This window comes from Mustela putorius, unplaced genomic scaffold (assembly GCF_011764305.1).
Source record: "Mustela putorius furo isolate JIRA1106 unplaced genomic scaffold, ASM1176430v1.1 tig00000083_pilon_pilon_pilon, whole genome shotgun sequence".
Classification (NCBI taxonomy): Eukaryota; Metazoa; Chordata; class Mammalia; order Carnivora; family Mustelidae; genus Mustela; species Mustela putorius.
The window spans coordinates 9,336,333-9,350,447 of record NW_025421273.1 but is presented as its reverse complement, the minus strand read 5'-3'; the positions used below and the strand labels follow the sequence as shown (position 1 = coordinate 9,350,447).

Sequence of the window (14,115 nt, the reverse complement as noted above, 5' to 3'; positions counted from 1 at the left end):
CTCTTTGTGTGTGTCTTTTTAATGTACCATGTTTTTCAAAGAAAGGTAGATGATTAATTTGAGAAATTGGAATGTTTCTAGCTGAAGGGTGTAAATATTACTCATCAGATGAGAGATTTCCTATTTACATTTATTGTTACTAATATAACATTCAATATGTGTCGGGAGGAAACGTGTTATTGTATTGGATCAGATTCAAAAGAGGAAGTGTTTCCCTTTTGATTATTTTGTTCTCATTACACTTATTTCACGAACTTAGTGAATGAGAAATACTGGAACATCTGGGACTACAGAAAGTGTGCTTCAAGTTCCTTAGCTCTGCATGCCTTTTTTCAGACTTGTAAGCCCTGTCTGTTTTGACCGAGAAGTTTCTCTGTAAGGAACGAAGTAGCTTGCCCCAGACTGGGTTTGCTCAGTGCCAGCCTGTGCCTGGCTGCCGGAATAAATGATTCAGACTGAACTCGACTCATTTCTCTAATGGGAATGACCCAGTTCCTGCATGTAGCCTTGAATATGCCCTTTGGAAACTTTAGGTTCCAATGCTGGTATAATTTGTAGCTAATGCTGTAGTTGAATTAACAAAAATATTCTCATTCATACCACGAAAACTTGACTAAAATTGTAAAATTGTTCATTTCTATGAAAAAAATTTCAAATATCGTTCCAGTTTCATTATTCTTAAAATATATGTATATTGTCAAAACTTAAAAGAAGTGATTTTGACACATTTCAGTTGTTTATGTTTGAACACACATAGCTGTTTTGGGCTGTTTTATTGACTGTCTTTTTCCAAAGTGTCTAACACAGAGCTAAACAAGAAGTATTTGTTGAGTAAAAGGAGAAAGAATGAATGACTAAATAAATAACTCGGGCTTTCAGAAACTCAAAGACACTTGGTTTACTAAATTCTAGCAAACATCTCAATGATATTTGACAATATAGATGTAAAATTTAATGTTGGATGTCAGTTCTCTCAAAATTAATTCTGAGGCATGGAAATATCCAGGGCACTGCATCCTATGTTAGTAATTTCATAGGCCCAAATCCATCATATTTAGTTTCTTTCATTAGTTTTCAGATCAGTCTGAGAAAAAACACAGCTGAACATCTAAAAACAAATGGACATTATCAGAGCATGGCTTTCAACTGAATCATCACAGAAAGGAAGTAAATGGTAGTTTATGAGAAAATAGCTTCATTTTAATTTGATCAGTCAATATCTTAGCTTATTTGCATGGATTTCAGGTCAAATCCATTAAATCTATTCTAAATGTACTGACAACTGACCTGAAGGAAGGATTCTGCATATAATGAAAATAAATTGTTTTTCCAGACTGTTAGCAGCACGGACACTGATGCCGTGCCATTTACTATCGATAGCTCTATCAGAATTTGGGCTCTGGGCCTTGCTGTCACCCATGAGCATCAGTTGGCGATTCAGATCTCTCTTCCAATAGGGCTATTTCCTAGAAAAACAGACAGACTCAGACACACTTGCTGTGTTCTCATGTGTCCCTGCATGCTGCCGACTGCAGTTGCTACTTTATGGAATCAAAGTTGTCTGCTTGTGCTGTTGCAGGGAACAAGAGACCCACTGTTTTTGACTGGTGTCACATTCCCATCTGAGTATCCCATCTATGAGGAGACCAAAATAAAGCTAACAGTCTATGATGTCAAGGATAAATCTCATGACACTGTAAGTACTGTACTTCTTTCTTTTTCAGGGGGCAGTGGGAGAAGGAGTTAGGCTTTTCCAAACTATTGGGTTTGGTTGGATATAACTGGCATTTTTCAAAAAGGGCATTTATACTTTGTTTATGCTTGTCTTATGTTTATATTTTACTCAGGATCCCCCCCACCCCACATCCTTCCACGCCCAATTCATTGGGTTTAGTGCCAAATTGGCAACTGGTTAGGACCAAAAGCTTTCAGAAGAGATTTTTCTCTTTCTCGGGAAGGCTGGCTTGATGTCTTTCTGCTGTTGGTCTAAGGAGTTGTTGAGGGAGTCATAGTGTAGGCATGAGGCAAGGACAAGAGATGAAATTTTTATACTGTTTTAAAACTTTCTGGATGCTGTAATTATTCTACAACAGGAGGTTGACAAAGTGCTCTATTTGGACAGTTTATTCCTGGACAATACTGTGTAGAGAGACACTCCCTCTATTTTCCTGAAGTTGTTCCTGGCACCAAAGCAAACAGAGGGGCTAACGAGAAACACTAGGCACATGTTTTTTGTTTTGTTTTGTTTTGTTTTGTTTTTTAAGATTTTTATTTATTTACTTATTTATTTGAGAGAGATAGACAGTGAGAGAGAACATGAGCGAGGAGAAGGTCAGAGAGAGAAGCAGACTCCCCGTGGAGTTGGGAGCCCGATGCGGGACTCGATCCCGGGACTCCGGGATCATGACCTGCGCCGAAGGCAGTCGTCCAACCAACTGAGCCACCCAAGTGTCCCTAGGTACACGTTTTAATTGGCCTTCTTGTGGGGAGGTCATGTAAAGCCCCCGTGCTCTTTCGTCCTAAATTCTTTGGTCTTCCTGCAGTGTCTGACTTTTCTTCCATCTGTATCAGACTGCCTGGTTAGACAGTCAAGGACCCCACACTGTCTCTAGAAGCCATTCTTCAAATTCCTGGACAGAAGATAATGCTCTTGGGTAGGTGCTGAAAAGGGAATGGCTTAAAAGGGGCCCTCTCCTTTAAATTTTTCCAGTCCTGGTGAAGCTCTGTCGGTTTCAAGGCAGGAGAGCATGGCACTGTTGATAATCCATAGGAAACACATGTCAGGGAACACTCTGAAGGCCAAGAGGCCTTTAGTTTCCACCAGAGTTCCTTTTGAGACTAAGCGGTCCTGCTGGACATAGAGAATCACCCATACCTTGTCTGGGGAAAATGTCACTTTAAACTCTGCCCTCAGGTAGGTTATGGTTCAAATAGGTAGTGGGAGGAGTTGATGCAGCTGTGCAGGGGACTAGTAAGCAGAGAAATGATTAGGTGATGGGAGCTGTGGGATTTTCTGTTCCTCCAAGCACACAATCAGATTCAGTCCCCCCAGCAGTCCCAAGGCATAGTTGGGGGTAGACTATGGCAAGGGCAGAGGTCTAGGAACCTCTAGACCTTACAGAAATGAATGTTACAGAAATGAATGTTTCTCCTGAACTCTTGAGTTTGTGAAGTCCTTAGAAACATGAGAGAAATATTAGATATCTAAGGTATTTCTATTCCCTTTACTCTCCCTCATTTAAAATGTGCATGGATGTTAATGCTTTATGGATAGATAATTAGCTTACTCATTAATTATGCTTCTTGTCGGCTTCTATTCTGGAAGCTAATTATTTAAGGCCTTTTAAAGACTTCCTTCCTTGATCAGAGGTGTCATCACATAAAAGTATTGGATGAACTGGATCCCTGCTATGATATAAGACTGTGAAATGTGAACTTAAGAAATGCAACCAGCTTTCACTTACTAAGAGCTGTTAATTAAGGCATAACCTCTTCCTCAAAATAACTAACAATTAGCCCCGGTGATGGAAGTGTAAATAGAAATACAGTTTATTAATATGCTAACAGTACTCATGGACATACAGTCTTTATCCTGGCCCTTGTTCTCTGACTTCTTAAGATTTTCTTTGGGTTGGGGGTGGGCAGGGGGGGACGCAGGAAGTGGTCTTCAAGTACAGTTTATAATTGTGAGCACTTAACAACCTAAAAAATTTCAGATCATATCACTTTTAAGGCCTAAGAAATGAGAATATGCATATGTGTTTTAGAAAATTAATAAATTTTCTGCATGTATTTAAAAGTAGTTTAAATATTTGATCCTAACAAATCATTGATCATGTTAGGCTGACCCAGAACAATGAGATTTTCTACTGACTAAAAACTAATGAGTTGAGTCAGATGACTAAGTTGCTTGCCCGTTCCTATTGAATTTATCATTACTTGGAATTCATCAGTCAAATAAATGTGTTACTTTGCCATTTCATATCCATTAAAATGCCTATTAATATTAGATATTTTTAAAGAGAAATGATAACCTTTCATCTATGCCCTTGATACAGCCATTATGTAACTGGTTGTTCTTGTATGCTTCTAAACATTAGACCTAAGATTGATTATCTCACTGAGTAACTTCAGCAAATATGCAATTCATCACTGTAACCAATGAGAAGAGTCTGTCCATTCACAAGCATTGTTGTTTCCTCCTCCCACATCCTTCATCCTCCTGCTTCACCGCAGGAGGTCTTACACTGTGGCAGGTGGATAGATAATGCTTGGCAGGTGGGGAGGTGGGTTATGGTGGATGACAGGGTCATTATTAAAATCAGAGTGACCTTTTTACTATTTTCCTCTTTGTGAGGAAACTGTTTTCTCAGAATGGGCAACTCTCCCATCCAGCTGTTTGGGTAGGGACTTTAACTTGAAATTGAAGCCTATGGCTAGGATAGGAGAGCCCAAGTTCAAACAGTGAAGTGTTCAAACAGTATATATCTTCTGGATGTATACTGAAGTTAATTGCTCTGTTTTAAACTTCCTGGAAACTGAAACAACATAGACACAATCAGCCCTATGGAATCAAGCTGGGACTTTCAGAAAGAACTCAGAAGAGGGTGAAATTTACATAGGAAAAGAACATCAAATTTCGTCTTTTTTCCTTCCTTCTCATGCAACTTATGTTTTGGAAGATACTGAACAAGACTCAACACCACACTGAGGATAGCCATCAATCTGCTAACATATAATTAGGTCACAAAATTGGCTTTGCTCGCGATAGAAATTTGAATTTCTATGTATTATGCAGACGTTCACATTGCTGCATTTGTTTAGATCTTAGAGGAAATAAATGTTTGTTCCAACCCCAACTTGTTAGATGTCTAGTTTATAGGACAGAGTCCTGTGTACAGTAAATATGGAACATTTCTCAGGTGAGGATATATGTCCTAGGATATTTTTTACTGCTAGTTACTAGCAATACTCCATTTGTACCTTTCAGAAAAAAATGATCTTATCAAGATTGGATGTAAATTTATTATACTGTGTGAGTTATATGTCCAAGGAAGCTAATCTATAGCATAATTCTTTACACAGAAGTGTCTAGTTAAGTTTTTTGTGTTTCTCTATGGAAAAGAAAATGATTTACATTTAGTATACTTTGACTCTGTTTGATTTTCTACACTAACTTCTTAGAAGATTAGGTCTAATTATATTCATTGAGATACAAATTCTTTAAGCCTGTCTTCTCCTTGTAGAAGATATAGAACAGCTGGTAAGAAAAAGAAATTGATCACTAAGAACATGCCAAGCGCTGTGTTTAATATGTTATACATGGTGTCTTCTCTAATCTCCAAAAAATTCTTTGAGGGAAGTATTACCTTGCCCATTTTAAAGATGAAAAATTAGAGATTCTGCAAACTTCAGTAGGCCAAGGCAAAGATCCTTCCTTCTCGGCAGGATACATATGTTCTTAGGGTTACCCTCATTTCCGCTTCCACACGATGGCATTTTGACTTCAGCTGATGCTTTAAAAGCATTCTTCAGTTGGCTCTTCAAAATTGATTCATTGAGGGAAAAAATGTCAGTATGCCAGTGTGGGGGAAAAAAATATATCCAAAATGTCTAAGTACCTAGATTAAGCATGAATAACTAATTGTAAATGTCTAAATAAGTTTTATGCAGTGGCCAGCTAGTATTCTTGAAAGAATAGCTGTTATTACCTGTTGTAAAATGGTTAAGTTTATGTCTTAAACTTTTGCTTTTGACCACCTGGCCCTTTCCTGTTATATATACTGCATGGTCCTCTCAGCTTGCTAGCTCAGTTTGCCTTTTGTAATGCTCTGGTCTCCATTGTAACATAGTTTGCAAGAGGAGTTATCAATTCCTTACAGAAGTAGTTGAGGATTCTAAAATACTGCTGCCCTCCACAAATAATTTCACTTCCTTTTTTATCTGTTGATGAATGGTATGTATTTACAAAGAGCAAATTTATATTTTATTGAGGATTAATTTATATATAACAAAATGGATAGATCTAAACTTCAAACTGAGTTTGATAGTTGCATGGGGCCACATAACCTCTACCCAATGTAAGATGTAAAATATTTCCATCATTCCAGAAAGTTCCTTTGTGCCCCATTCTTGTCAATAGCCACTCGACATACTCTGAGGCAACCACTTTTCCATATATACCAGCATGGATTGGTTTTGCTTGTTGAAATTTAAGTGAATAAAATCATATAATATGTGTTCTCTTGTGCCTATTAAACATATATTTTGGGGGTTCATATATGTTGCTAAATGGAATTGTTACAGAATAGTATTATGTTGTTGTGATACCACAATTTGTTTATTCATTCTCTTATTTACGTTTCTCTACATTTAATTACTTTTACTTTTGACAACAATGAGCAAAGTGTCTATGAACATTCCCGTACAAGTATTCATGTAGATATTTGTTTTTATTTTGAGAGGTAAATACTGAGGAGTTAAAATTGTCAAGTCATAGGGCAGATGCATGTTTAACTTTTCTAGGACCTGCCAACTGTTCTTCAAAGTTATTGTATAACTTTATTCTACTCTTCTGTGTGAGAGTTGTGTTAACTTCACCAATGATGATAATGTCGATCTTCATTTAGCATTCTAGTGGGTATGAAGTGGTTATCGTATTGGGTCTTAATTTGCATTTTCCTGATGACTAACTCCGTTAAGAACCTTTTCCTCTGCTTATTGGCCATTCATCTATCTTTTTTTTTTTTTTAAAGATTTTACTTATTTATTTGAGAGAGAGAGAGAGAAAATGATAGAAGGAAGGGCAGAGGGACAGGTAGATTTCCCACTGAGCAAGGAGCCAGAAGCAGGACTTGATCCCAGGACCCTGAGATCATGACCTGAGCTAAAGTCAGATGCTTTCTTAATTGACTGAACTACCCAGGAACCCCTCTTTTTTTTTTTTCTTTTCTTTTTTTTTTTTTTAAAGATTTTATTTATTTATCAGAGAGCGGGGGGCAGAGAGAGCGAGCACAGGCAGACAGAATGACAGGCAGAGGCAGAGGGAGAAGCAGGCTCCCCGCTGAGCAAGGAGCCCGATGCGGGACTCGATCCCGGGATGCTGGGATCATGACCTGAGCCGAAGGCAGCTGCTTAACCAACTGAGCCACCCAGGCGTCCCCCCTCTTTTTTTTTTCAAATGACATTTCTGCTCAAGACTTTTCCCTTTTTAAAAAATGAGTTTTTTTATTGTTAATTTAAAGGAACTTTTCATATATGTGGATGTAAGTGCTTTTATAAATATATGTGTTACGAAAAAAAGGGGGGGGATATATGTGTTACAAGTCTCTTTGGCTTGTCTTATAATTTCCTTAATGATGTATTTTGACTTTAAATTCTGAGTATAGTTTATCAATCTTTTCATTAGTGCTTTTTGTGCCTCCAAAGATCATTATGTCTTAGGACATGAGACTATTCTCCAGGGTCTTTCCTCAAGAGTGTTTTATTGTCCCAGCCTTTACATTTATGAATGAGATAGGAGTCAAAGTCATTTTCCCCTATGTTGATATCAAGTTATTGCAGCACTGTTTGTCAAAAATACTTTTTTCCTCACTAAATTTAGTGGGTACTTTGACTAGAAATTCAATTGTCTACTGATAGATGTAGATCTACTTCTCGATGATCTGTTCTATTCCATTGATCATTTTTTCTAGCTTCATGATGTAACATGACTATTGTAGTTTTATAGTAAGTCCTGAAATCAGGTAATTTAAGTCCTCTATCTTTGTCAGCTTTGTTCTTTTTATCAAAGTTTTTGTTTTTGTTTTGCCTCTGAGAGCCTTAGTTTTTCCATATAAATTTGAGAATAGCTTTTAAACTTCTTCAAAACGACTGTTGGGATTTTGAATGGAATTGTGTTAAATCTGTAGATTACTTTGGAGGGAATGGACATCTTAACAATATTGAGTCTGTTGATCTGTAAGTATGGTAGGCATATCATTCCATTTATATAGGTATTTAAATTTTATTAGCCATATATTTGTGTTCAGATCATTTTTGTATGGTCATAATACATTTTAAGACTTAGGTATTTTTTATAGTTTTTCATGGTTGTATTTTTAAAAATATAGCTTTAAACTCCTGTTTTCAGTAGAGCTGATCTTAACTGTAGGCTTTTCATAGATGTCTTTTTTCAGGTTGAGGGATTTCCCTCTATCCCCAATTTCCTGTGAGTTTTTATCAAGAATAGTGTTGAGTTTAATCAAGTGACTTTTTTTGGTATATACTGAGATGCTCAAATGTTTTTCTTATTTATTCTGTTAATGTAATGAATCACATTAATTGTCTCTGTAAGTTAAAACAGCCTTGGATTCCCCTAGCAATATTTTCGTTTTGTAGCAGTCTCACCTCTTTCTCAAGCTTCAGCCTACTGTGCGTTGGGGGGTGGGCTGGGGGTGGGGGGAATCAACCTCTGCTCTTCTGCCTCACATTGGAGAAAGCCCTGTGCAGTGCATTGGTGATTCTCTCAGCTCTCCTGCATACTGAAATGTACTCCTTAAGTATGTGACTTTCAGTGGGAAGGAGTAGGTAGTTGGGCAAGACCCATGCTACGCCTAGGGCTCCGCGGGATTCAGATCTCTCATGCCAGGTAATGTGATCATTAAAAGTTTATTGCAAATCCGGCTGGTGTCTGTGGAATATTGTCTTCCCCCTGCTATTCAGTCAGGAATAATACAGGGCCATGGGCATTTCTTCCTCCAAGAAGGGCCTGTCATTCCCTGGATTGCATTTTATTTTGCTTTATTTACACCCTCAGTTTTCTGATGGGTTTAGCAAAAACTGATTGGGTAGTGTATCTGACTTCCTAGTGTTCCTATAGGGGTGACGGTCTCTCTTGCAAGTTTTTGCATCTTAACCAGAAGCAGAAGTACTACCAATTTAAGTTCTTTCCTTTAGCACTTATCCTACTCTCTGTATATTTGCATTTCCATCTCTACCTTTTTCCCTCCTCTGTTGTTCACATAGCAAGTACATTACACTCCATGCTACCCTTTACATCGGTTTTCCTTTCTCTCTTACTCCTGTTTTCTCTCTGTGCTACTGTCTGCCTTTGCACAGTACTCCTTCTGTATCAACTGTCCAGGGATTTGTTTGGTTTTTGTTTTTGTTTGAGCGCCCACCATAGAGGAAAGAGTATTCAATACCTCCTTACTTTCCATTAGAAAATAATGATGTTGGCGTGGAGAAAGACTGGCTCTTTGAGAGTGAAATAAGAAAACAAATTGACTCGTGAAGTAAAGTATGTTTCTTAAAAAAATCTTTGGCCTTCGCAGAGTAGCTGTTTGACTCTAAAGGGCCCACATCCTTATTTCATGTAGCTCAGCAGAACTGTGTTTTGAGTATTTTCACACTTGGCTATCTACAAATGTGTGAGTTGTAGAAACTTTGTTTAACCTAGTTGAAAACAACAACAACACAACAATACCTAGAATTAATTTGCCTTTTTCCAATTAAAATAGAAATGATGAGGTAGGGGCCACTTTCCATTCTCTTTTCAAAGCTGGGACACTTAATTAATGTTAGTCACAACATAGAGAAACATAATTTACCCTGTGTTTCTTTATGGACTCTTATTCGACTGAGGCCTACTTCCATTGAATATTCAAGAATGGCTTTTAAGTTTTTACTCTTGTAAGTTTTTGAGCATGAGCTATCACTGGAAAGAGTGGTTGGGGGAGTTGCCAGGTAATTCTTGTTTGAGTGCATTGAGTCCATAATGCATATAGTCATATGTCTATATAGTCATGTCTATATAAATCTTATTTGATGGGTGTTGCCCAGAAGTTTTAGGAAGCTCTCTAATGTCTCATCATAAGAGAGCGAAAATTTAGGCAATTAGGTTTCATCTAAGAATACAGCCTACAACATAGGGTGCACTTTATTTTTTTTTTTAAAGATTTCTATTTATTTATTTGATAGACAGAAAGAGATCACAAGTAGGCAGAGAGAGAGGAAGGGAAGCAGGCTCCCCGCCGAGCAGAGAGCCGGATGTGGGGCTCGATCCCAGGACCCTGAGATCATGACCTGAGCTGAAGGCAGAGGCTTAAACCACTGAGCCACCCAGGCGCCCCTAGGGTGCACTTTAATACCCAAATCTGATGAGTGTTTTTTTTTTTTTTAAAGCAAGAACCAAATTTCAATTAAAAACAAAGGTACATAAATTATTGAAATAGCATTCAGTAGAGTTCATCTGTGTGGAAAGAGAAAAATATGATTCAAAAAACAAAAATGGTTCAGTATCAATATATCTATCAACATGATCCATCTTATTGGGGCACCTGGGTGGCTCAGTTGGTAAGCATCTACCTTTGTCTCAGGTCGTGGTCCCAGGGTCTTGGAATCGAGTCCTGCATTGGGCTCCCTGCTCAGCAGGAAGCCTGCTTCTTCATGTCCCACTTGCCCTGCTGGTGTTGCCTCTCTTGCTGTGTATCTCTCTGTCAAATAAATGAATAAAATCTTTTAAAAAAAGATCCATTTTATTAATAACTTAAGGAGAAAACTCATTTGATTCTGTTAATGGATGCTAAAGATGCATTTAATAAATCTAGTGGCCACATCTAATAAAAAGGAAATAGATTATATTATAGAAATATAAAAATCTATCCTGATAAGATAATATAAATGTTCTAAACAATGCAATGGTAAAGTCATTTCAACTAAACACCAGATTAACCACTCTCAACATTATCATTCAACGTTTTCTTGGAGACAGTAGAAAATACAATGAGAAAATTATATTACTTATATAAAATTTGGAAGGTGAAAAGCAAAACTATTTCTCTATTAATATGACTAAAATATATAGAAAGCCCAAGAGACTTTACATAAAGACCAAATATGATTTTATAAGTTGGTTGGTTATAAAAAATATCAGCATATTTTAAAATCAATAGCTTCCTTCTTTTATAGAAAAAATTACATAGAAAAGTATAAAGTCTTATTGAAGACTATAAAATAAGATCATTACCAATAGGAAAACTTGTGTTAGAAAAAAATTATAATTAGCATAAAACTGATCTAAACTCAATTTATAAATTTAATATAATTTCAAATAAAATACAAGTATTCTTAAGGAGAAGGATTTGGGGGATTGGATACAATGATCTTAAAATTTACTTTATTAAATCAATATCCAAGGATAGCCAAGAACATTTTAAAAATAGTAAGATTTACCTGATCAGGCATCAAAACAAAACATATCGCTACTGCAGTCAAATATATATGGTTTGATTATAAGAATGAACGAACAGAGAAGTAAGAGAGAATATCACATCCAAGAGCAGATTCCAGGATACATGATAATTAACTCCATGAAATGGTTCAACTTAGCAGGCGAGAAGGAAGGATTGTTTAATACAAAAAGTATTAGTGGGGCTCCTGGGTGGCTCAGTGGGTTAAGCCTCTGGCTTTGGTTCAGGTCATAATCTCAGGGTCCTGGGATTGAGCCCCATGTTAAAAAATGTTCTTGGAAACATTTTATATTTTCTTGGAAGCACAAAATTAAGATAGCAATGTGATCATCAATTTTTACTCATAAACTGACAAAGTTAAAGACCATTGCTGGCAGGGATGTGGGAAAAAGTGTACTGTCATGCATTGCTGATTTAATGTGAAATTTTATAACTTAAAAAAAAAACAATCTTCCAGCATTTATAAAAATGGAAAGTAAGTGTCCATTTTGATTTAGCAATGTTACTCCTGGTTATTAACCTCTTAGAAGTAAAAGACTTGTCCTTGAGGATATATGGAAAAGGATGTTTGCGCATTGCTCAAATAGTGAAAAATTGGAAACAGGGTGAATGCCTATCAGTAGTGGAATGTCGAATGAATCAATTCTGGTGTGTCCAAACTAGGGATATTAGGAAACCTTAGGAAAAGTGGTCGTAATTAATCGGAGCTCTAAAAGCAGACTTGGAAGGTTCAGGAGGGACTGTGAAATTGAAAACAGCAGATGCCAAAAAGGGTGTGTAATATAATTCCATTAAAAAAAAACCCTAATAATAAAAAATGCCTTTATATACATGTGTGCGTTGGTTTTGTCTTTAAGAAATACACAATTGTGGATGACTGTCATGAGTATGTAGAAAATGCCGGAGAACGAAGGCCGTGGATTGGGTGGGGGAGGTGGGGTCGGATGATGGGGGCAGAGGAAAGAAAGAGAGAAAAGAGAGCATGAATTACAATAGTTACAACACAGTCATGTCAATGGATTTTCTGAAAGCTTTCCTTATTTTTAATAAAATAAATGCATCTTTCAAAACTGACCATCATTCCCATTACTTTACACAAAATAGATTGTCCTAAGAAGAGTGTTCCTTTTGCGTCCTGGAGAGTCAATGCAGCGGGTCTATGGGTGGTCCTGGAGGAAAGGGAACTGTCATTAACAAGGGGCAGCCTGGAAGAGGACTGGTGGGGACAGGGCAGGGGCTTCAGTGCCTGGGGAGATGGGAAGGACCCACCGTCAGGGATCACCTGTGTGGAATGGAGGAAGCAGCCGAGAACATCACTGAGCCGGGTCAGAGCAGAAGAGGAGGAAAATGGCAATCATCTGTAATACTTGATGAAGCCCCCTGGGAACTGCCCGAAACAACTGAGGGGGCACTCATAGGCGTCTCTAGGACCTGCAGTTTCAGGAGGAAGCACAAGCTTCCCATGCTACATTAGAGACAGTAAGCTGTACAGTGACTTGTAGTTCAACGTCAACCTAGGAGCATTTATCCTTCTACCTGCTAAGATTACTGACCGCTGCAATATGTGAGTCTAACTTGGGCTCTGAACGGAGTTATTTCTGCTTCAGTTTATTTCTCTCAGTCCTACAGTTTTCAAGTATCCCCCAGTTGTTACCATTTGTTCGGTGTCTCAAGCCTTTAGTGGCTGGTCTGCCCCATCTCGTTCAGGCGGCAGCGCTCTTGGCCCAGCTGATGTGCATGGGGAGGCTTAGTGAATGCCCCATCTGCGGAGGGCCACCCCAGAAGCAGACAGACCTGGGCACTGAGGACACGTGTCTGGTTTCAGCTTCCCATTCTCTCTTGGTTTTGCAGGGCTGAGATGTGACGTGTTGCCAAAACATTTCTTCTGTTGAGAAAGGAGCAGAAACTAGTGATTTAAAAAGTTAGACCTCTTCAGCTAGGAATAGCTTTTAATTACCTTAAGTTTATATAGGCAGCCCATCAGGAACAAAAGGAAATTCTAAAGAAACGTAGGTTTTCCTTAGAGCCATCTGAACGGAATAATTACAACTAAGTTCAGGCTGGTATTTAAATTCACGTGAAAATTATTTTTAAACTTACCAAGAGGAGTCATGTACACCAAAGCAGAAGGTGATGTCACATCCTGAACACTGTTAAGGGACATCTGTTTCTACACCACAAAGATTTTCTTCTCATGTTGCCATGAGCCAGGTTACTTAGGTTTCATGGCATTAAGTCAAGCTGTCCTCTAAGATGTGCTCATTGAAGTTGGAGCCAAATGTTAAGGTGGCAGCTGTTCCTTATACCACGTCCTGAGGAATTCGGTGTGTGAATTCACTCAGTTATTGGTCTTTCATACAAACTGGCGTTGTAGTTTTTAAGCATGATAGAGGAAGCAGCCTTTGGAAGACACTATGGATATTTGTTTAATCAGATATGGGATCTGTAGGGATATTTACAGTTTTAAATATTCTGATATTTTTTAATTGCTATTTTGGTTTTATGAAAAGAACAGTGATAGTCATATTAGTGGTTTAAAATGTCTGAAAGCATTTTCCCAAGAGGATCTGTACTGGACATGAACGAGGGATCACCCACCTCAACCTGCAGCCAGCCCCCATTCAGAGCATTTGATATATTATATGTTATACCTTTGCTTTTCATTCCTGAATTTAAGTTGAGGTATAGTAAATTGTACACAGCAGCTTACTCTGGCCTCAGACTATTTCAGAAACAAATGGAGGCCTCATGACAGAAACTCTAGACAACTGCATATATATATATATATATATATATATATATATATATATTTACACATACATATACCCAAATTTTGAATATGAATATGTCCACTGAGTAATTCAGGGCTTTAAACATTAAGTAA

At 37.7% G+C, this 14,115-nt stretch overlaps 1 protein-coding gene across 5 annotated transcripts in view; it reads left to right on the top strand.

The window, feature by feature from the left end:
- Positions 1-14,115, top strand: part of INPP4B (inositol polyphosphate-4-phosphatase type II B) — an 830,315-nt gene that overhangs the window by 487,827 nt on the left and 328,373 nt on the right. For all 5 annotated transcript variants that reach the window (XM_004768442.3, XM_004768441.3, XM_004768440.3 and 2 more), the window contains one exon: positions 1,580-1,696. In XM_004768442.3, coding sequence (XP_004768499.1) covers positions 1,580-1,696 — 117 coding nt within the window. The remainder of the gene's footprint in view (positions 1-1,579; positions 1,697-14,115) is intronic.